Source organism: Manacus candei, unplaced genomic scaffold, assembly GCF_025592945.1.
Source record: "Manacus candei isolate 608988 ecotype Guabito, Panama unplaced genomic scaffold, ASM2559294v1 h1tg000045l, whole genome shotgun sequence".
Taxonomy (NCBI): domain Eukaryota; kingdom Metazoa; phylum Chordata; class Aves; order Passeriformes; family Pipridae; genus Manacus; species Manacus candei.
The window spans coordinates 7,274,780-7,298,274 of record NW_026138093.1 but is presented as its reverse complement, the minus strand read 5'-3'; the positions used below and the strand labels follow the sequence as shown (position 1 = coordinate 7,298,274).

Sequence of the window (23,495 nt, the reverse complement as noted above, 5' to 3'; positions counted from 1 at the left end):
GCCCCCCCGAGGTGGCTGCTGGCGCCCCGCATCTCGCTTGCCGCCATTCCACAAGCAACACCTCTGTTCTCATCAGCCCTTGACGTGGCCTGGCCCAGGGGGAGCTCACCCACCAGGCTCACCACAGAGAGCGGGGCCACAAACCCCTCTCCTCTGATCCGAGTACACACCCTGTGTTGGGCACCCTCAGCTCCTGAGGGACGGAGCCACAACAACCCCACACCCGCCCCTCTGCCACATCAGCCCCAGCCCTCGTTACCGCTGCTCAGAAACAGCACAGACACCTAAAGAAAACTAGGTGTCCTACTTTTTTTAGCCAACACCATGGAGACTGCCTGGCATGCCAGTGTCACCAGGACACTGTCTCCTATTTTGACTACAGCCATGGAAACCACTTCAGATATCAGCAGGATGGAAGGGCATCCCCCCCATTCCTCATCACTGCCATCAGTGCTGTCCCCAGGCCCAGCTATGGTGTTCCTGTGCGAGAAGCACACCCAGCAAACATGACTAGAATTAATATTTATATACTTCAGCAGTCACTGTAAATTATATACATGCCTTTGCCTTCTTTCATTTGCCCAGCTTACTCCATTAAAACCAGAAATTTTCCCATTCTTCCTTTTTCATACTAACAATGTGAGTAGTTATGGCAGAATTTAACCAACAATGCTCCAAGTGATTATGGAAGGTCTCAGGAGCCAATCTGGCTCTTGAAATCACACAGCTGGACTTTTAGCAGTGCTCTCCTGAGCTGGGTCCTGGAAAAGGCTCAGGGAGGTGGTCAGCTGAAAAGAATCAATCACTATGACTCTGAGCCAAGAGATGTATTTCCTTTGAAACTACAGAGAAAAGCTGACCTCGTGTATAGGATAGCAGGGGATATCTACTGCTTGTAGACAGTGGGATAAGGTGTTACCATTTCAAAGACGAGATGGTGGGGGCCCACATAAAGGTACTCCCTTTACAAAAAACACCACTCGCACCCAATGTTATGCCTCCAACGCTCCTTTATTTTTTTGGAACAGTGTGTCTACTAATAAAGATTTGTGGGCTTTGGGGTTTTAGGGTCAACGTAGCATAATTTTCTGCATCGTTGGGGCCCGTTGCTAGGGGCTGGTTCCACATCCACAAGTGCTGGAACACTGCTAGGCGTCAGGTGGTGTGTCACAGGGGGGCCCTTTGTGACATCCCATCACAGCACACGTGGTCAGCACAGCCCCAGTGCCAGCACCATTGTCCGGCAGGACAGCGACGCGACAGGACGGGAGCACGGAGCTGGCGAGGATCTTCTGAGCACAGCTCCAGGCTTTCCCTGTTGACTCGTAGTGCGACGGTTTTTCTGTGAAGATTCCCACTTCCCCTTTCCCTACTTCTAGTAGTTTTCTAGAAAACTACTTCTACTACTTCTAGTAGTTTTCTAGTAGGATGGAGCAGACACCCCCCAGCAAGCCCAGGGTGGCCTGGGCGGAGGAGGGTGCTGCCCAGAAAAGCGGCTCTCCAGAAGAGCCCCATGAGGTGGCCTGGGAGGAGGAGGCTGCTGCCCAGAAAAGCTGGTCTGCAGCAGAACTCTCCCAGTGGATCCTGGTGAACCCACCGCAGATGGGGACGGGTGAGTGAGGGGACTGGGCAGGGCTGGGGCTCTGCAGCGCATCCTGCAATGATCCTCCCTGCTCTATCCCTCTTTTAGATGTCAGCTTGTTCCCCCTGTCCAGAGAAGAACAGGAAGTGGTGGACTCCATCCAGGCCCTTGACGGCCCCAAGGAGGTAAGTGTGGCCAGTTGGACGGCAGCTGTGCCAGCATCTAAGGCAGGGGCTCTGCTGCTGGGCTGCTGGAGGGGTGCTGGCTGGGCAGAGCTGCTGCTCCCGCAGACCACTGCCCCTCAGGGCTCCAGTCTCGCTGGCCACGTTTCCCCCCTCTCATGCTCCCTGTTTGTCTCTCTGTCCTCCGGCTGCCAGAATCTGGTCCACAAGACCAGCTTTCTTCAGAAAGTTGTGCGCCTGTGCAGAAGCACCACCAGCAGTGGCTCATCCCAGCGCTTGGTCCACTTCTGCCGCAGATATGAGGTGGTCGAGAGGATTCAGGTGAGGGGACACTCGGTGCTCTGGGGAAGGGGGCAAGGCCCCTGGCACTGGCACCCTGTGAGGGCTAGGCTCTGGTGGCACTGGGTGCTGGCAGCTGCCGGGTCCCAGCTGCGTTGTGCTCTGCAGATGCTGCTGGACGCTGAGTCCTGTATCAACGAGCGTGCCGAGGACGACCGCGACAGGGATCTGATCCAGCAGATGAACCACCGCGAGCGGGAGATGAAGCACACAGAAGTGCGGAAGCTCGCCCTCTTTGCCATTGAAAGATTGAGGTACCCGCTCATCACTGCCAGGGACCCCTTCCCCAGAGGACCTCCGCCCCCTGCACAAGGCCTGGAGGCGCTTCCCCCGGCACCATTGTCCACTTGGGCCCTTCCTCTTTGCAGCGTGGTGAACGAGGTGCTGGAGGGCAAAACGAGAAGGCTCCTAGAAGCCTGCTTCAGAGCTGTCCTCTTCCTTCCTAAATGGGACACCTATGTATGGGATGGATATGAGCGCAGGAATCAGGTAAGTGCTGGTTGAGCTCCAGGAGCCACCAGTCCCTCTGGGCTGCTCTCTGGCCATCCTGCGCGTCACGTAAGATCCGCAGGGATCCCCAGAAATGCCAAGGCAGTGGAAAGAATGCAGAAAGTTTATTTAGAAGGACAGAACCCGAGAAACATAAGAGTGTGGTTTGCGCACCAGGCCTCAGGGAGAAAAAGGCACCTCCTGTTTTCTCCTTCCAGTTTTTATTCTCTCTGCTCCCTGATCTCTCTCCGCTGGAATGCAAAGGCCTGTGGCATCTGCTGTCTGCTCACAGTAGACTGCCTGCTTTTAGGTCTCTCCTGGGCAGCGTGGGTGGCTCTCCTTCCTGGTACTGGGAGCTCAGATGCATCTCCTGGGGGTGAAGAATCACTGCCAGCGCTCTCTGTCCTCCTTGCAGACCCTGCAAGCCCTGGACCCCATGCTGACGGCAATCGTGCGGAACACTCCTCCCTCCAGACTGGGCGAGGAGCTGCAGAACATCTTGCAGGTCTGGCCTGTGCAAAGAGTGGCAGTCCCGGGGCTGTTCCTCACCCTGTGGGGCAGGGGTTCAGCCACTCCTGGGTGGGTGGTCTCCAGACAAGTGCCACGGTGGCAGAGCACGCTGTGGGGACAGTGCCCCCCTCCTGTGTCACCAGGCTCTTCTGGAGCACAGAGAGTGGCACCTGCCTTCCTACCTGGCCCATAAGGGAGCCCAGGGGCAGGAGCCCTGCTCCAGGCTTTGCTGGGGCTCAGAGGAAGCCTTGAGGGACAGTGCAAGTCCCACCCAGGAGCCGAGCTGAGCTGCTGCTGCTGCTGCTGCTGCTGCTGCTGGAGGGGGTGTCTGCTCCAGGGGCTCACCAGCAGCTTCTCTTTGCTCAGGTGCTGGTGGACTTTGCCAGATATGATATTGTCACCGTGTGGGAAGAAGCCATGGAGAGGATTTACACGCTGTGCAGATGGTTGAACAGCTATTCCCAACGGCAGGTAAGGCCCAGGAAGCCTCCAGCCAGGCTGTGCCCCTGCCCTGCCGCTCTCCCTGCCAGGGCTGCTGCCCAGCTGAGGGCTCCAGGAGACAGGACCACAGGGTCCTGCAAAGCCTGCACTCCCCAGGGATCCAGCCCTGGGCACACTCTCAGGTATGGGGCCCTGGCACCAGCTGCCTGCCCTCAACCCTGCTGCTCTTCTTCCTCCCTCCCTCCCTCCCATGGGACCTCCTGAAACAAAAAGAAGTCCACTGTCATCGAGATCCCATTCCTTGGACAGCTGCTGGGATTTGTCCTCCTTCAACCATTCTCAGGACGTCGGGCAACTGTTGCGCACCTCAGCGAATTCATCTGTAAGCAAAAAGCTAAGGGGGATTGTGGTGGCCTTCGTCCCTCTGCACACAGACATCACCTCCCAGCTCTGCTTCTCTGCTTGACCACCTTTGCCCCTCCAGCTGCTCCCCGCAGCATCCCAGCTCTCTTTTGCTGTACAAGTGGAGTGCTCTCCTCAAGTCTTGCACCTGTTCTCTGCTGCTCTCCTTCCCCGCTCCTTTCACCATCTTCAACCCTGCCTGTTTGTGGAGCCCACTCTGACCCCCTCCCTCCACAATCTCCTTCTGGCCTGCCATCTCCCAAGCAGATCTCGGGCTGCTTTGGAAAGCCTGATGGCAAAGCTGCTCTCCCTGACTTGCACGTCTGCCCTGCTCTTTAGGCAGGACCAGGCTAAGGGGCAAACAATACGCGCGCCACGTGGAAGGTGAAATCACCTGCTTCTTCAGGACTCTCGGAAAAAAGTGCGGTATCAAGGTAATGAGCTCCCCCGTTGCTGAGACTCTTGTCTGTGCCATCGGCAGGGCACTCCTGTGAACCAAAGGCACCCGGAATCAGGGGGGCTGACAGGGCCTCAGTGTCCCTGATGAGAGGGTTCCTGCTGTCCCCAAGCAGGGACTGTCTGAGGGCGGCACTCTGCTGGTGTCCCAGCAGCAGCTGCAGCTCTCCTGCCCAGCAGTGAGCCCTGGTCCTGTGCAGGGCCAGCACCCCGTGAGCATGAGCCCAGCCCTCCTGCCTCAGCCTAAGGACCCTCTGCTCTTGTCCTCCCCCACACAGTGACTGTGGGCACTGCTGCCAGCACTGCTGGGCACCTGTGGCCAGGGCTGCTCTCGCTGCCCAGCTGAGCAGCACCAGCAGGGGCCTTGGGGTGACATCTTTGCTCTCCTCCTTCCTGCCGCAGCCCTTCGAGAGATACCTCACGCGCTCGGAGAGGACGCACATCGTCCTTGAAACCCTGGAGCAGAAAGATGCACAGAATTATCAATGGGTACCTGGAGAGACTCGTCCATGGGTTGAACCATTTGGGTGGAACCTTTACAGAGGGCGCAGGACCATAGCAGAAAAGATTTTGTGGCTGGCCACATATGACCCGTGCTTCTTCCTGACGGATGTAAGTGGCCTGTGGCTGGATTGCCCTGCCCTTCAGCCCTAGAAGGCCTTGTTCCTCTCTCCATCCCTCCCTGCCAAACCCAGGTGTCTCAGGCACCTGAAGGCATCTGAAGGCAGCAGAGTGGTATGGAAAGGGCAACTGAGGCTGCACTACCGTGGCAGCACTCTCCTCACCTCTGTCCCCTTCAGGTGCCAAAGATTTTGAGCTTCCTGCATGAAAGACTGCCAGGCGTGAAGTGTGAACTTGTGCAGGAGTGCTTCCACTCCCTGCTTCTGCTGCTAGCGCACTTTTTCCCAAGGAAGGTAGTCGCCACACTGCTGAGCATCGCTCCACAAGGAGACAGGTACTGACCCTGAAAAGCCTGAGGGTTTGTTGGCTGTGGGGAGATGGAGCCTGAGACTCTCTGGCTCCCAGAGCCAAGGAATGATGGAGGACAGCCCTGAGGAGAGGGGTTCTCCATCCCACCAAGCTTTCCAGCCCTGCTGGGTTGTCCAGGCCTGCAGCAGACAAAGCTGGCCCAGCCAGCCCAGAGCCACCCTGCTGCTCCCAGCCTAGAGGGGAACACCAGCTCAGTGCCCTGCTGCCTGCCCAGGCAGGGCCCCAGGCACCTGGGCTGGCCCAGCCACGCTGCACTCCAGGCTGCCCTACTGACACAGAGCTCTGCCTTGCAGTGTGGCCAGGCAAATGTGGCAGAGCATCTTCTCAGAGCCCGAGATTGGAGACAAGATATTATGGCCATTCGCTGTCATGCTCTGGGTCGACTGGTGGCCCTGCAGTCTAAGCGCTTCTTCTTCAGAAAGCAGCTCCACCTCTGACTTGGCTGTGAGTTACCAGAAAAGGACTTGATCCCCTGCCACGAGCCCTGCAGACTCTGCCAGGCTCTCACTACTGTGCTTGCTTCTACAGCCATTGCCCAGTGGCACTAGCGTGAAGTTTGAGTGGGAGGACAAGGACAAAGACTTTGAATACCTTCAGAATGACAACTTTGATATCGATGAGGAGCTTCCAACCCTCCCAGCCTCCCAGGTGCTCGAAGACCTCATCGTGCTGTGCGAGACACCTGAGCTGGTGAGCAGGGTGGTGTCAGGGACAGCCATGGTGGCATCCAGGGCTCTGGGGCTGTGGGTAAGGCAGTGGCTTGGCGTGGGCTGGGAGGCAGGTGTTAGAGGAAGTGCTGCCAACTGCCCTGATGCCATGCTGGGGACTGGTGGCTGCCTGGGGAGCTTTCCAGGCATGGATCTTATCACAGAAAAGAAACTCTGTCCTTCATACAGGCAAGAAAACTGGAGTTCCTGGTGCCACACATGATGGAGCTCCTGTGGGTTGGCAGAGAAGACCTCAAGACAAAGGTCATTATGATCCTGAAAAGACTGATAAATCAAAACCTGGAGAAGAAAAAGGCCAACCCCATGGATGAGTATTTGGTGGAGAACCTGCCGCGCTTCTTTGACATGGTAAGGTTGATGTGGGAGCGTGAGGCCTGAGATGGGCACTGGGCAGTGAGAGCTGCCCTGCACCCAGCCCTGTCAGCAGCTCTGGCAGCAGGCTCTGCTCCCCTGGGCTCTGGTGGCTTCTGGGCCTTGCAGCTCAGTGCAACTTGTCCCTGCTCTGGAATCTGAGCCCAGGGCATCTCCCTCAGCCACCATCCCCATCCCCTTTCACTGTGGGCAGGGGGCTGCTGTTTCCAAAGCTCACCTTTCCTCCTTCCTCCCAGGAGAGCAGCGACATGCGAGAGGCCTTTATCTGCCTCTTCAGAGACTACCTGGGCTCAGCAGTGCTGAGGAACAACAAGCAATTGAAGACGTCTCTGCGGAGTGCACTGGTCCCGCTGCTCATTCGCACAAGTGACCAGTCCCCGAGCGTGGCCAAGGTACACATTGGAAGGCTGAGCACTGGCACAGAGAGAGGTGGACTGGCCTGCCCTGTGGGGCCCAGGCAGCAGGACAAGGGCTGCTGGCAGTGGGCAGCCGTGGCCCAGCGCAAGGTGTGGGAAAGGTCCCTGCAGAGCCAGCGCCAGCAGGGACGGAGAAGCTGGCACGGCCATTTCCAACAGCTGCCCTGGGGCTCCAGTAGGGCTCCTCAGCAGCCTGTGACCACCAAAGCCTGAACAGGCACATCCCCACAGGCTTCTCTGCTGTCCCTGGCATGTGTCCAAGGCCAGGGCTTCCAGCCTCAGGCCCTGTCCTGCGGGGCTGTCCTCACACGTCCCCTAGACACTTTGGTGAGGGCATGTCCCAACTTCCTGAGGGCAGAATCTCCCCAGCAAGAAAGCCAAGAGCTCTCCTTTGCCAGCCATGCTGCTACCTCACCCCTTCTGCTTCCATGCAGGCCGCCCAGGAAGCGCTCCTTGCCGCAGCAAAGCTGCTCAAGTGGAGGGAGCTGAAAGAGCTGGTGAAGAAGCAGCAGATGTGGAGGATTGGCGAGTGCTTGGTAAGGCCAAGTGCCAGGGTGCAGGCTGGGTGAGGCTTGCCCTGCAGGCAGAGCCCACTGTGTGGGCCCAGAGCCCAGAGGCTGGAGCTGCAGCCCAGTGTGTGCCCTCCAAGAACAGAGCCCCAGGGGCTCCTCTGCAGGCCCCTCTCCCTTCCCTGCAGCCAGCGGGAGAGAGGGCTCTGGGCAACACTGAGTGCTGGCAGGAGGGACTGCTGCAGCCAGCGGGGGGGCTCTGTGCCATGCCCGTGTCCTTGTGCTCTCTCCAGGTGGGGAAGGACAGGAGCAGGGCTGAAGAGTACCTGCGTCAGGGCCTGAGCTACCTCAAGGACCCTGAGGCCAGTGTGCGAGAGGCGGCCATCAGGTTCATCGGTGAGCCCCAGCCCCCGGGGTCCCTCTCTGGGCAAGCTGGCCTCCGTCCCCGCTCCTGCAGCCACAGCCAGGCCCAACCCTGGGGCTGCCTGAGCCCCGGCTGCCACAGGCTGGGCCTGGGCCTCCCTCTGCCACCCCTGCCCACGTGGCTGGGCTTGGTGGGCACTGGGCTGAGTTCCACCCCCTGAGCTCCTGGTGCTTCCTGGGCTCATCCCGGCTGAGGGGGAGGAGGGCAGGGCCAGGGGCCGCGCTGCTGGGAGCCCGCTGGGGAGCAGGGGCTGACGGAGCTTTGTGCCTAGGGGTGGCCACGCGGCACCTGAGGAACCGAAGCCAAGAGCAACTGGATGAGATCTGCAGCAGTGAGTGGGGAACATGGGCTGGAGGGGACGTCTGGGCGTCTCTGCAGACACAGGGCTTCATCTCGGCTCCGTTTCTTTTGCTCACAGCTCTTCAGCCCTTGAAGACAGACAGCAATGTAGTCGTCTCTTGCCTGGCAGAACAGACCATCAGCATCCTGACGGCTTTAGGACCAACACCGAGCCCTCGATTCAGGCCAGAAGCACTGCTCTTCTGGCGCCGACGTCCACACCCATGAGGAGCTTCCAACATTCCCAGGCTCCCAGGCGCTGTGTGGGACACCTGAGCTGGTGAGCAGGGTGGTGTCAGGGACAGCCATGGTGGCATCCAGGGCTCTGGGGCTGTGGGTAAGGCGGTGGCTTGGCGTGGGCTGGGAGGCAGGTGTTGGGGGGACTGCTGCCAACTGCCCTGATGCCATGTTGGGGCCTGGTGGCTGCCTGGGGAGCTTTCAAGGCATGGATCTTATCACAGAAAAGAAATTCTGTCCTTCAGACTCGCAGGGAAACAGGAGCTCCTGATGCCAAACATGATGGAGCTCCTGTGGATTGTCAGTGAAGACTCTTGGACAGAGATTGTGATTGTCTCTAAAAACCTGTTGTGTCCAAACCTGAAGAAGAAAAAGGCCTGCCCAGCCACTGAGGATCTGGTGGAGAACCTCTCATGCTTCCTCGATATGGTAAGGCTGATGTGGGAGCGTGAGGCCTGAGATGGGCACTGGGCAGTGAGAGCTGCCCTGCACCCAGCCCTGTCAGCAGCTCTGGCAGCAGGCTCTGCTCCCCTGGGCTCTGGTGGCTTCTGGGCCTTGCAACCCAGTGCAACTTGTCCCTGCTCTGCAATCTGAGCCCAGGGCATCTCCCTCAGCCACCATCCCCATCCCCTTCACTGTGGGCAGGGGGCTGCTGTTTCCAAAGCTCACCTTTCCTCCTTCCTCCCAGGAGAGCAGCGACATGCAGGATTTCTCCATCTGCCTCTTCAGAGACCACCTGGGCTCAGCGGTGCTGAGGAAGCAGAAGCAGTTGAAGACGTCTCTGCCAAGTTGCTGTGGTTTGACTGGCCCTGTCCCCCTGGAACTGGAAAATGGGCACCTGAGGAACCGAAGCACAGAGCAGCTGGATGAGATCTGCAGTGGTGAGTGGGGAACATGGGCTGGAGGGATGTCTGGAGTTTCAGCTCGGCTCTGTTTTTTCTCTCACAGCCCTTCAGCCCTTGAAGAGAGACAGCAGTGAAGTCGTCCCTTGCCTGGCAGAACAGACCATCAGCATCCTGGCAGCTTTAGGACCAACACCAAGCCCTCGACTCAGGTCAGAAGCTCTTCAGGTACCGATGTCCACATCCATGAAGAGCTTCCAACATTCCCAGGCTCCCAGGCACTGTGTGAGACACCTGAGCTGGTGAGCAGGGTGGTGTCAGGGACAGCCATGGTGGCATCCAGGGCTCTGGGGCTGTGGGTAAGGCGGTGGCTTGGCGTGGGCTGGGAGGCAGGTGTTGGGGGGACTGCTGCCAACTGCCCTGATGCCATGTTGGGGCCTGGTGACTGCCTGGGGAGCTTTCCAGGCATGGATCTTATCACAAAAAAGAAACTCTGTCCTTCCTACAGGCAGGAGAACTGGAATCCTGACGCCATCAAATCTTGACCAAGAACCTCAATTCAAACTACGAGCACTGCTCTTCTCTTCCCACTGAGCCAGTTGGAGGTGGCTGTGATTTAATAAAGCAGCACCAATGTGCCCAAACCCATGGTGTCCTTCAGATGCGCCGTGTCCTGAGCAGACTGCGTCCTGCTTGTCCTGCCCTGCTACCTGCAGGACAACTTCCCCCTCGGCACACCCCCAGCCCCAGCCTTGTTTGGGAAGTTGAGCTCTGGCTGAGGCTTTCCCCAGGAGAAGCCTCATTTGTCTCTCCTCAGGGCAGTCCCCCCAGCACCCAGCCAGGATAGGGCACAGAATGAGTGGCCCCAGCTCTGCCTCCCCAGGGGTGTCCAGGCATCCCACGAGGCGTCTGCTGTTGCTGCATCACCACCTCCCCTCACCAGAATGGATTTGGAAGGCTTTCCAAGCACAGGGAGCCAGAGGGGACCAGAGGGAAACCTCAGGGCTCCCAGAGGGACTAGAGGACAAACAGGGAGTCTGGGTCACTGCCCCCATGGCAGAGGATGGGACTCCACTGTCCCTCTTTTGCACCGGTAGCATGTTTCCATCTGTTCTGCCCTGGGGGAAAAAGTATCCTTTGACTTGGAAGAGCTGATGAGCATCATCTTGTGATGCCCTGGGAGGGGATTTGTTTTGACGGAATCACCTACAGGAAAGTCTGGAGACCTCCCTCAGTGTGCCCTGTGCCGGTGCTGAGCACATGGAGGGAAACATACCAAGAGTCAGATGGCCCTGCCCAGAAGAACTGACTGCCTGAAGGAAGTTCTTGCATTTTCTCTTTTTTAAAACCCAGTTCCTTCCTCAATATTGCCTCTGGCACGAGTGGCTGAGAAGGGATAAAACAGGAAAGAAGCCAAGCCATCAGGGAAAGAGCCAGATGATGAAAGGGTGTTAGCTGCTGAGAATTTCTTTGGGAAGAAGTAGACTGTTAACTTGAGATAGAAATTTGCAATATACCATGGAACCTTATTCAAAGTCCAGCTGGAAAATACCTTCTTGTTAAGAGTGTGAAATAAATGCTAAACTGTCATCAACTATGTCATTTTCTCTTTATTCCCAACCACTGAATAAAGAAACATAACTCAGAAGTGATCTCACTCTGTGCTCCAGTGACATTAACATTAGAACAATATTGTCACTGTCTAGTGGTCTCTTGTGCTCCTCACTGGCAGGCACTTGGTGCACCCCTGGATATCCTGCTAAGGAGGTAAAAAACTAACCCTTCTAAAGTTCCAGATTTTCCTCACCTGTTTGTACACAGTTGGACAAACTGGACCAAATTATGACTTGAAAGCCACCTGCTGGATTTAGCATTAATTACTCCTTGTTTTAAGCGTAGAGGAAAAAAGCTCACACAACACAATCTCTGTGGACCCAACAGAGAAAACATCCCCAGGGTCTTGTTAGAGCACAAACCTGCAAACAGGGATGACAGGTCAGAGAATCACAGAATCATCAAGGTTGGAAGAGACCTTCCAGATCTTCTAGTCCAACTGTCAACCCAGCACCACCAGAATCACCCCTAAGCCCCATCCCAAAGTGCTACATCCAGATGCCACCTGAATGCTTCCAGAGACTCCACCACCTCCCTGGGCTACTTGTTCCAATGCCTGAACACTCTCTCAGTGGAAAAAGGGGTTTTGAATATCTAATATGAACCTTGCCCAAAGCAGTTTAAGGCCGTTTCCTCTCTTCCTGTCACTAAAGGCTTTGCAGAAGAGACCGACCCCATACCCACTAAAAACCTCCTTTCAGGTCATTGCAGAGAGCAATGAGGTCCCCCCTGAGCCTCCCCTTCTCCAGACTCAACCAGCCCAGTTCCCTCAGCCGTCCCTCAGCAGACATGTTTTCCAGAGCCTTCCCCAGCTCCGTTCCCTTCTCTGGACACGCTCCAGCCCCTCAAGGGCCTTTTGGCACTGAGGGCCCAGAACTGGACACAGCACTCCAGGTGGGGCCTCCCCAGTGCCCAGCACAGAGGGGCAATCAGTTCTCTGCTCCTGCTGGCCACACTCTTCTCCACAAAGGCCACGATGCCCTTGGCCTTCTTGCCCCCCTGGGCACTCTCTGCCTCATATCCAGCCGCTGTCAAGCAGCACCCCCAAGTCCCTTCCAGCTGAGCAGCTCTCCAGCCCCTCTGCCCCCAGCCTGGAGTGTTCCAGGGGGTTGTTGGGACCCAAGGGCAGGCTCTGACACTTGGCCTTATTGATCCAGCCTGTCCAGATCCCTCTGCAGAGCCTTCCTGCCCTCCAGCACATCCACACTCACACCCAGATCAGTCAGTCTCCCAAACAGGACAAAGTCTGACCACCAGTAGTCCAGGGTGTCAGTTCTGCTGCCCCCTCCTTCCTCCACCCAGAATGGAAAACTCCACCATTTTGGGGTCTCTGTGCCCGTCAACTCTGACCACCACATCCCCCACCAGTCACAGAATCATGGAATGGTTTGGGTGGGAAGGGACCTTAAAGAGCATCTCAGTCCAACCCCCTGCCATGGGCAGGGACACCTTCCACTACACTCAGAGCTCACAGTCCCATCCAACCTGGCCTTGAACACCTCCAGGGATGGGGCAGCCAGAACTTCTCTGAGCAACCTGTGCCAGGATCTCACTACCATCACAGTCCAGAAATTCTTCCTAATATCCCATCTAACCCTTCCCTTTCTCAGTGTGAAGCCATTCCCCCTTGTCCTGTCACTCCAGGTCCTTGTCCAAAGTCTCTCTCCATCTTTCTGGTTGGCTCCCTTCAGGCACTGCAAGGCCACAATTAGGTCACCCCAAAGCCCTCTCTTCTCCAGCCTCAACAATGCCAATTCTCTCAGCCTTTCCTCACAGCAGAGCTGCTCCATCCCTCTGATCCTCTTTCTGCTCCCCTCTGGACTCACTCCAACAGGTCCATGTCCTTCCTGTGCTGGAGCCCAGAGCTGGAGGCAGCTCTGCAGGGGTGACAACATTACAGCCCTGTGTGTTCCAGCAAGGACACTGTGGAACCTCCTGGAGTAAAGGGGCCATTGTGACACTGTAGGACCTTCTAGACCCAAAGGAGCCCTGGGACACTGTGGAATCTCATGAAATCAAGGCAGCATTGTGACAATGTGAAAACTCATGGAATTAAGAGGCCATTGTGACACTGCAAGTCCTCATGGAACCAAAGTAACCCTGGGAGACTGTGGAAACTCATGGAATCAAGGGGCCATTGTGACACTCCAGGACCTCATGAAATCAAAGGAATCCTGGGACACTGTGGAACCTCATGGAACCAAGGGTTCATTGTGCCATGAAAGGCCTCATGGAACCAAGGGAGCCCTGAGACATTTCGAGCCCTCATAGAATCAAGGGACCATTGTGACACTGAGGAACCTCGGGTTCTCAGAGGCCACTGTGACACTGTAGGGCCTCATGGAACCAAAGGAACCCTGAGACTTTTCAGAACCTCATGGAATCAAGGAGCCATTGTGACACTGCAGGGCTCATGGAACCAAAGGATTCCTGGGACACTGTGGAATCTCATGGAACCAAGGGGCCACTGTGATACGTGGGGCCTCCTAGAACCAAAGGTGTCCTGAGACATTTTGCAAACCCATGGAATCAAGGGTCCATTATCACCCTACAGAGCCTTACGAAGCCAAATGGACCCTGTGACTCTGTGGAACCTCATGGAATCCAGTGGCCATTCCCACCCTCTAAAACCTCTTGGATACTCTCAGGTTCCCATTATTAAGAGACACTGTGGTGGTTTGGGCTAGGCCTTCCTTGGTGACCAGTTTGTAACCAAGGAAGGGTCCAGATTTACCCAGTATTCCCTACGATTTTTACGTAAGCCAGACTATAAGAAGAAAGGAGGAAAGGTGTTCGTTCTCTTTCCTTCTGGCAGCTTGGAGGTGCAGGTTCCCTGCTGTTGAGTCTGCCGTGTTGGGGAGCGAGGCCTGGTTAGGCCTTGTCGACCTTGGGAGGCGGAGGTTGCCCGTGATCGTTCTGGAGAGACTCTCGGTTTTCCCAGGGAGAGTGGTGGGATTTTTCTTTGCTAACTCTTTAGTTACTAGATCTTGGGCTACTAATTGGGATATATATATTTTATTTTGGTTTTGTTCCCTTTCCCTTCCCCCTTCCCTTTCCCTTGTGAAACTGTATATATATTTCAAATTGTATATAAAAGTACATAACTGTAAATATATTTATATATATCACTTTAGCTGTCTCTCTCCAGTTCCGGTTTTTCTTAGTTGTCTTTTCTCCCTCTTCTGCCTGAGGTTTTTGGGGGCAGGATGGACTTCTTATGGTAGGGTTTGCAGACTTGGCAGGGAGCCAGCTTCAAACCATATCAGACACCTCTGCCCAAATTCAGCTGCAAAGGAGACCATGTGCCAAAGTCAGCAGTCCAGCTTTGATTTAACAGTAAATATGAGGGAGAAAGAAAGAAATAGTGCAATTCTGTCCTGTGGGCTACTTCCAAAGCTTCACCTCCCTTTAGGTCTTGGAATTAAAGGCCTTCCTGTTTGCCACCAGTGTTTAGGTCTTGTGGTGCCTTATGGGATTTTCCTGCTTTGACAGTGTTTTGAGACAGTTCATTGTGCCCTTCAAGTCCTTCCATGTGCACACACACACCCCACTCTCACCAGTGTCTGGCACTCCAAAGGACACAAGCCCTGATGATTTGTAGCTCCCACTCCAGTGGTTGGCACTTGGACCTCCCTCCGTACCCAGAGCTCAGAGCTCCCTTGTGCCAGAACAACCCTTGGAAAAAAGTGTCCCTCTGTGTTTCCTGGGATAAGGGCACTCTATTGTCATCTTCCAAAACCTTGGAGAGGTCCCAGAGATCTCCCAGGAAGGAATTTGGGGCCTCAAGTACATGACCCGTATATAGAGGCTGAGGACTCAGGGGTCAGGGGTGTGAAGATTGAGGACAGTAGAGGAGTAGCCTGAGAGGTCTGGAAGGGGGGTGTGAGAGCTGGTGGAGCTTTTCTTCCTGTCAGAAAACAGCCTAAGAAAGAAATAGTGCCACCAAGGGCAGCTGGGGGGGCAAGAAGTTAGAAATTTCCCTCCAAGGTCAGTGTTGTGGTGCAATATGTCACCAAGAAGGAGTCTGGATGAGCCCAAGGCTTTGTGTGTGCAGGAAGAGCCAGGGAGGACGCAGAGATGTCAGTGCAGAAAGGTGCCAGCCAGGTGGGGCAGCCGGGGGGATGACGACAGCCTGCAGGGAAAGGGGCAGGGCATGGACACCGTAGGACAGCCTGGGCTGGAGAGGAGACAGGCATGGGGAGAAGCTGAAAGGCCCTGACACAGCCACCTTCTGCAGGCCTTTGGCCAGGGCTGCTGTCTGTGCCCCTGATGCCAGGAGGAGGGGAGTGCCCCTTGCAGCCCTGGGGCCTCATGGCCTCCTTGTCCCTGCTCAGCAGCCTGGTAGGTGCCACCCCATGGTCCTGCCCTTGGCATTGCACATCCCACATCCCAGTGCCCCAGGAAGAGCCCTGAGGAATGAGGCAGGGACAGCATCTGCCTTCCCAGGGACTGGGGGTCAGGGCTTGGTCCTCTGGATTAAGGAAACAAGTCAAGGTTTATTCAGCATCAGAGTCACCTTTCCCTTGCTTGTCCATCCTTGTCATCACTGTCTGCAGTTTTCTGCTCTAACTGGAACCTGGGGACACATTCTCAGTTATGCCCCTCAGTGGGACTCATTAGCACTAAAGGAAACTTTAGTGTTTCAATCTCACTTTGACTTTTTGAGAAGTTGTTTGAACTTCCTCTCAGGGACTGAGTCTCATGTAAACAACAACAAACCCCCTGAGGGTCATGAAATGCCTGGGGCTGTTGCTGTGCTGCTGAGCTGGGCCGGGCTCCTGGCACACAGGGAGCTCCTGGCAAGCAAGAAGAGCTTCAAAGAGACAACTCTGCTGGTGAGCAGCTCCTCTGCACAGCCCAGCAGGGCTGAGGGCACTGCCAGGGCAGCTCAGGGACACCAGCAGGGCACAGACAGAGCTTCAAGGGGCTCAGCACTGGCAGGACCGCTGAGAGCTCCCTGCAGGAGGAATCTTGGCAGGGCTGCACAGGGTGAGTCTGTGGCTGCAGGGCAGTGCAGGGGCAGCTCCTGGAGGCATCTCCTAAAGCTGGCCCAACCCCAGCTGATGGGATGGGTGAGCAGGGGCTGTTTTGGGGCACTTTGGAAGAGCTGTGAAGCTGGGGGTGCAGCCAGGGGTGCCCAGGGCAGTGGGGCAGAGCAGGGTCCTGCAGCCCAGGGTGCTGTGCTGGGCAGGGACTCTGCTGCCTGCCAGGGGCAGCTCTCAACCAGCCCGGGGAGCTGCTGCCAGGGCTGGGGGAGAAGGGCTGTGGGCAAGGAGCAAACCTGGCAGCTGAGGGAGGATCTTTTCCATGTCTCAGTGTTGCAGGGTCAGACCTGCTCACAGCTCCACACCACTACACCATATTGAATGGAGAATTTTTTGCAAATCTAAGAAAAGACAGGGGCTACAGGAAAGGAATTAGTCCTGAGGTGTGTTTCCTGCTTAGGCATTGTAGCACAGACATTGTTCTCTCAGGTCAGGAGGCTGCACTGAAATTCAAACTCTTTTACTCTCAGACATGAATATTTCAGGCGTCTCAAAAATGAGCACAGGATCCTGGGCAGTGCTGAACCTTCCCTTGGGGGTGGGCACTCTCCTGTCCCAGGCCTTGGCTTCTCTACAGGAGGGCTCCCGTCCTGCTCTGTCCAGCACAGTTGCCCCTCTGGGCTGGCACAGGGGACACTTAACAGAGCTGAGCTTGGAAACAACATTGTCCTGCTCTCATCACTGCATTGTGGATGTAGTTTTCAATATTTGTTTGTGTGAAATCAAAGTGAATGCAGTACAAGGTAAAGAGCAGGGCAGAAGGGAAACAGGCTAAAGAACTCTGCAGCTCTCCTGGTTCTGCTTTTAACCACAGAGATTTGAGCCCTTTTGTCTCTTGTCTTTTCTAAAGATTCTTCAAATTTTTAGCAATAAAAATGGGAATTTTTACTCCTAAAAGAACACCCTGAAGATTTAATGGTGGAACATATCTAACAGAAGAATTATTCTAAAGAGAATAGAAACCTCTGTTCTGCAGACCACACTCTTGTGAGTAGGGGGGTCAGAAATGGAGCTTTTCTGTTAAAGGTGGGTCACATCTGACATCCCTTGTGATCATCAGAGCTGTCACAAACCAGCTCCATGTCGCCACTGCAGCAGAGCAGAGCTGAGCCCTTGGCAGCACATAGCCAGAATTCTTGCTGTTCACACCACTCTGAATCAGCTAAAGGGAAATACAAATGGTTTGGGGGGATTACTATGAAAGATGGAGTATCTTTGCTGAGAGGGGTATCTCCTAATTCTTCTGTGTCTTTTCCTTTTCTGAATAGACCCTGTGCTGAGGAACAGCAAATGTCCAACAGCAGCTCCCTCACCCAGTTCCTCCTCCTGGCATTTGCAGACAGGAGGGAGCTGCAGCTCCTGCACTTCTGGCTCTTCCTGGCCATCTCCCTGGCTGCCCTCCTGGCCAACGGCCTCATCCTCAGCGCCGTAGCCTGTGACCACCACCTGCACACCCCCATGGGCTTCTTCCTGCTCAACCTCTCCCTCACAGACCTGGGTTGCATCTGCACCACTGTCCCCAAAGCCATGCACAATTCCCTCCGTAACACCACAGCCATCTCCTACACAGGATGTGCTGCACAGGCCTTTCTGCTTGTCTTCTTTCTTGACGCAGAGTATTTCCTCCTCACCATCATGTGCTACGACCGCTACGTTGCCATCTGCAAACCCCTGCACTACGGGACCCTCCTGGGCAGCAGAGCTTGTGCCCACATGGCAGCAGCTGCCTGGGCCACTGGCTTTCTCAATGCTCTGCTGCTCACAGCCAATACATTTTCCCTGCCCCTGTGCCAGGGCAATGCCCTGGGCCAGTTCTTCTGTGAAATCCCACACATCCTCAAGCTCTCCTGCTCACACTCAGGCTACCTCAGGGAAATTGGGCTCACTGTGGTTATTGCCTGTTTAATGTTTGGTTGTTTTGTTTTCATTGTTTTCTCCTATGTACAGATCTTCAGGGCTGTGCTGAGGATCCCCTCTCAGCAAGGACGGCACAAAGCCTTTTCCACGTGCCTCCCTCACCTGGCCGTGGTCTCACTGTTTATTAGCACCTCATTCTTTGTCTACCTGAAGCCCCCTTCCATCTCCTCCCCATCATTTGATCTGGTAGTGTCAGTTCTTTACTCAGTGGTGCCTCCAGCACTGAACTCCCTAATTTACAGCCTCAGGAACCAGGAGGTCAAGGATGCTCTGAGGAAACTGATAACTGGCTGTTTTTCAGAAGCAATAAACTCTCCTTCTTCTGCATGTTATGTACCTCATTAAAGGCCAATCCTGTTATGGACTTCATTGAAGGCCCAGTATATCTTTTTTGATATTTTGCTCCTGAGAGGAGTGTTATTTTTGTGAGAATTTCTTCACACCAAAAAATCTGTATATCTATAAATATATCTAAAACGATATATATTTATATCTTTATATATAAACACCATTTTCAATTCAGTGTTTGCCTTTCTAACTTGACCCAGAGGCTGTACAAATTGGAAATTGTATTCACTGTGTGCTCAAACCAAATAAAGAACTCTGCCTTGACTTGTTTGCCTGACATCTTTCCTTTCTGACTTCTCTGCAGCTGCAGGGTCGGTGCCTCTGTGCAGAGCTGGGCCAGAAAAGAGTCCCAGCAGAGCAGCACTGCCAGGGAGCAGCAGCCCTTCTCCTGCCTGGCCTCCTCTCCCTTCCCTTCCACACTGTCCTGCAGAGCCCTGTGTTGTTGGAGGCCTCAGTGCTCTGGCAGTCGGTGCCAGTCCTGCTGCAGGACTGTCCAGGGACTGCAGGCAGGGACAGCCACGGGCACTGCTGGCACAGAGCTGACCTCTGCAGCAGCACTGCCATCCTGCAGGGGCATCTCCTCAGGCCAGGGCCTCAAAGCTTCCATCTGCTTTCCACTTTGCTCTCCAGGATGTGCCCAACACAACGCCCTGCAGAGGAAAACAGCAGTGACCAGCACAAGGGTGGGAGTGCTCAGGGTGGGGGCACCCAGCAGTGCCCTGGCACAGCCAGCGCCGCTCCCAGCACTGGCCTCTCACCCCAGGCCATTGGGTTTGTTCTTCCCTCCAAGGAGGGACAGCAAATGACCAGCTCAGGAGTCCATGTTTGCACTGCATGGACAAGACATGCCCATGTGTCACGGCTTGGGGCTGGGGGAGTGGAAGGCTTAGACAAAGTTGATGGCAGAAGCCGTCTCGTTGAGCTACCAGGGGCAGAGAGGACCCCCTTGCTTTCTAAATTCCTTCTCAGAGAGGAGCCTGGGGTGGCTGGATCCAATCTCGGGCTCAGATTTTGGTTTCGATTGAAGGAATTCTAGAGGTGTGATTCAATCACTTTGTTCGGTAGGTTTTAGTGATGGTAAATCAGAAATATTTTTATAAAATGAATTATTTATTAAGACAATTGATCAGACAAGTGAACAGATAAATGGCCTTAAAGACAATTATTTACTGCACAGTATAAAAGCCAAAACCTTCTAGCAGTATAGTGTAAGATAGGACAGTGCAGTCTATCAAAGTCATTCTATTAAAGCAATTGGATCAAAGCCAGCAAAAAGAAACGATCCTGAAGTAGAGATTGAGGTAACTCACCCCACAATGACAGGGGGTAGTTCTCTCTCTTTCACTTAACCCCTGGGCAGTGACCATGAAGAGCTGTCCCTGCTTCATGGCAGAAGCTCCACAAACTTCAAGGAAGTCTGGGGAAGAATCTGCCCCATGACAGTTGGACGGGGCTTTTATAGTTATCAAGGGTTTGACTGCCAGACATATTTGCAGGCCAGGGAGCAGCTTATCTGTCAAATCCTGCTTCAAAAAGCAGGATGTGTGTTTGAAGTTTCATGAAGCATTTTGGGTTTAGCACAATTCAACATTAAAAAGAGCACCTTGGCACCAGCAGTAACTCATCACAGAGAGTGTGCATTGTTTGCATTCTCTGACCATTGTTTAGGTATTGTCAGAGCAGAGCATCCTGCCAGAAATGGCCCCTTGATTCTATGAGGTTCCAAAAACTCTGAGGGTTCCTTTGGTTCCATGAGGCCCTACGGTGTCACAATGGTTCCTTGATTCCAGGATGTTCCAAAACATCCCAGGGTTCCCTTGGCTCCAAGAGGCTCCCCAGTGTCCCCCCGGCCCCTGGATTCCAGCAGGCCCTGCAGTGTCCCAATGGCCACTGGGTTCCAGGAGCCACAGGAGAGGTGGCCATGTTGTAGAGCCACGAGGAAGGGCTCTGAGCCCCTTTGGGCCCTCTGGGGCCTCCCAGCCCCTGGTTGGGGGGGGGACTGCAAAGACCTGGAACAGTGCTAGACCGGACTAAGTGTCTGTAGTTATGCCAGGAGATGTTTTTCTCCATGGGCGCAGAGCAGCAGCCGGCGCTGACCAGAGAAACGGTGGCAGAGAGCCAGGACAGATAAGACCTGAACCGGAGGAGCAACAGAAGCAACATGCAGCACCGCAGAGAATACTCTTGGAAAGGGAGAGAGAGAGAGCCAGCAGCTGAGAGACAGAGTTCTGGGGGTAAGACTGATACCAGACCCCCCCCCAAACTCCTTTGAGATCCCTCTGAGAAAAGAGGGAGATGGACTCCTATTAAGGAGAAGAGTTTTAGACATGCAGCACCGGAGAGAGAGAGAGGAGCTGAGAAGCTCAAAAGATGTCCCGGAGCTGGACCGGGACCGCCAGATGGAATGTGGGGGGAGTTGACCTTGGCTCCCCCCCTTGCACTGCTGCCACGGTGGCAGCCTGAGAGACAGGGCACAGAGGCCCTGCAAGGAGCTGAGTCTCCTGGAGATACCAGACCGTCATGAAGACCCCCCTGTGTCTTCGTGATATGATGTGGTGATACGACCTTGTCTGGGGTTACGAAGCCCACGGAAGACCCCTCGGTTGGAGGCGATGGGGCCGAGAGAGAGGCTTGAATACCTCCCTCGTGAGTGCTGGCAGAAAGCCAGCCAAAGCTGCTGCATCAATGTGAAGAAGACAGACTGCTGCCTCAGAAGATGCTGCTGTTCAGAGACTGGAAGGGATCTGTCCTTCTTTCCCTCCTGGACTTTTATTTGGAGGGGAGAAGAGATCCGATAATTGTAAATACATATGTCATGGTAGAGATAGTTTGTGATCATGTGTATAATGTGATATGGTATTTATTTGTACAGTCATTGTAATATATTTCCCTTTCCTCCACTTTGAGTCTGGTGTGTTTTGTCTGGAAAAACCCATCTCACATTAGGTTGAGATGTGGGAGGGGGAATGGAGCTAGGGAATTGGATTTTGGGACTATCTCAAACCAGGACACTTTCACACCAGTTGTTCCACCAAAATGCACGTTCATTAAAGAGACAATTCCAAATTACAATAAACCATGTCAGAGACATAATTATGTCATGCTCTGACTGCCAGCGAATTACCCCAATGCCGGCTAAGGAAGGGGTTAATCCCAGGGGCATAACAGCCAATGAAATCTGGCAGACAGACGTTACACATAGAGCTGAATTCGGTAAACTAAAATATGTCCATGTTACAGTAGACACACATTCCAGATACATTAATGCAACAGCACACACAGGAGAAAAAGCCAAAGACGTTATCAGACACTGGCTCAGTTGTTTTGCAATCCTAGGAATTCCAAAAACCATAAAACCTGACAATGGCCCTGCTTATTGTTCTGAAAAAATCAAAACATTTCTCACAGATTGGGGGGTACTCCATTCCATAGGAATACCGCATTCACCCACAGGACAAGCGATTGTAGAAAGAGCTCACCATACACTAAAAGAAATGCTTCAAAGACAAAAAAGAGGGGAGTCGGTATATAGCCCCCAGGAACGCTTATGGAAAGCGTCATATGTTCTAAATTTCTTAAACTGTAATGATACAGACCATAGCAGGTATGAACGCCAACATAAAACTCAAATACTTTCATCTTCCAAACCACCAGTTATGATCAAAGATCTAATATCTGGGCAACGGTCAGGACCAGTAGATCTCATAACATGGGGAAGGGGATATGCCTGTGTATCCAAGGGTACCAAATTACAATGGGTCCCTTCTAGATGTGTCAGGCCTTATATCAGCCCTCCAGCACAACAGGAACAACCACCAGAAGAAATAAGTGAAGGATTTGGATTAGAAGAAACATGACCAACAATAGTAAACACATCACACAGAAAAAAAAAAAAAAAAAAGGGGGAAAAGAGATATGGGTCTGTTCCCTATGTGTGTAAATCTACATTAACATTTCTTTAAAACAGGGATAATCACAAGCAATAAATGATACAACAGAACCAAAAGAAACATATAAACAGTAACTAATACAGAACCAAAAGAAACACATAAACAGTAACCAATACAAAACCAAAACTCCATGAGTCAAACACAATAAAGGGTTAAAGAGTGCATGTGTAAGGAGAGAATGAAACGGTGGCCACCGGAGTATGAATGAGAAAGTTGAGTGGACGCATGTGTGTGCGTGTGAACGCAAGTACACTTTATAGCAAGACGTCTTAAACACTACTTCAAACAGCACCACCTCAGACACAACACCTACAACCCAACACATTTCCCTTTTAAATAAAGATGATGCCATTACACAAAGTCACCCTCAGATAAAAGGTTATCCACACCTACAAACCCTGGGTAATTTGAGATTGCTTGAATATTGCACGAACCAATAAAGTTGTAAACAGTTCAATAAAGGCTTTGTGACGATAGGCCCTGTTTTTTATAATTAGAAATAAGATTGGTTATAATAAGAATGTTAAAAATGTATTGTTTCTCAACTTGTTAATAAAAAGAAGGGGGAGATGTGGCAGGAAGACTGTAACAAGGAACCGTGGGAGTTGTGGTCTCCCGGGTTCTCAGACAATACTTGATTGTCATTGGTTAGAAGGTCATGGGACATGTTCAGGCGTGGTATTTAAACCTCGGCAGTTTGAATAAACGGTAATTCTGCTCTGGCACTTGTTCGTGTCTGAGTGGGGTTCGTCCCTTGAACAACACCTCAGATAATGGGAGGGAAATGGGGGATAATGGGGGGGAAATGGGGGATAATGGGACAGTGAGGGGGAAACAGAAGGATATGCGAGGAAATGGGGAAACATGGAAGGAAAATGAGGGGAAATGGGAAGGAAGTGGGGGGAGAATGAGGGGAAATGGGAGGAATGGGGGAAAATGGGCAAAAATGAGAGATAATGGGGAGAATGGGGTAAATAAGGGAAAATGGGCAAAAATGCGAATTAATGGGGAGAATGGGGTAAACGAGGGAAAATGGAGGAATGGAGGAGAGAGAGGGGGAAATGGGAGAGAATGGGGGGAATTTGTGGGAAATGGGGGTTAATGGAGGATAACGGAGGAAAATGGGAAAAAATAGGGGATAATGGGGTAGAAATGGAGGATAATGGGGTAGAAATGGAGGATAATGGGGTAGAAATGGGGGATAATGAGGGCAAATAATGGGGGGAAATGGGGTAAAATGAGGTGAAATGGGGAAGAAAGGGAGAGAAATGGGAGGGTAATGGGGGAGAGTGAGGGGAAAATGGGGAAAATGAGGGGTAATGGGGAAAAATAGGAGATTATGGGGGATGGTAAGGGGGAAATG

The 23,495-nt window shown here is 53.6% G+C and overlaps 2 protein-coding genes and 1 pseudogene across 2 annotated transcripts in view; 2 read left to right on the top strand and 1 right to left on the bottom strand.

The window, feature by feature from the left end:
- The window catches only part of LOC127474810 (uncharacterized), a 1,039,526-nt gene that overhangs the window by 867,916 nt on the left and 148,115 nt on the right, over window positions 1-23,495 (bottom strand).
- LOC127474830 (zinc finger protein 883-like) overlaps window positions 1-23,495 on the top strand; it is a 334,043-nt pseudogene that overhangs the window by 208,425 nt on the left and 102,123 nt on the right.
- LOC127474948 (maestro heat-like repeat family member 5) lies at window positions 6,530-8,411 on the top strand. The gene is made up of 4 exons (XM_051796286.1): window positions 6,530-6,883; window positions 7,342-7,443; window positions 7,710-7,812; window positions 8,112-8,411. The coding sequence occupies exons 1-4, from the start codon at window positions 6,740-6,742 to the stop codon at window positions 8,405-8,407; spliced, it is 645 nt and encodes a 214-aa protein (XP_051652246.1). The 5' UTR covers window positions 6,530-6,739; the 3' UTR covers window positions 8,408-8,411.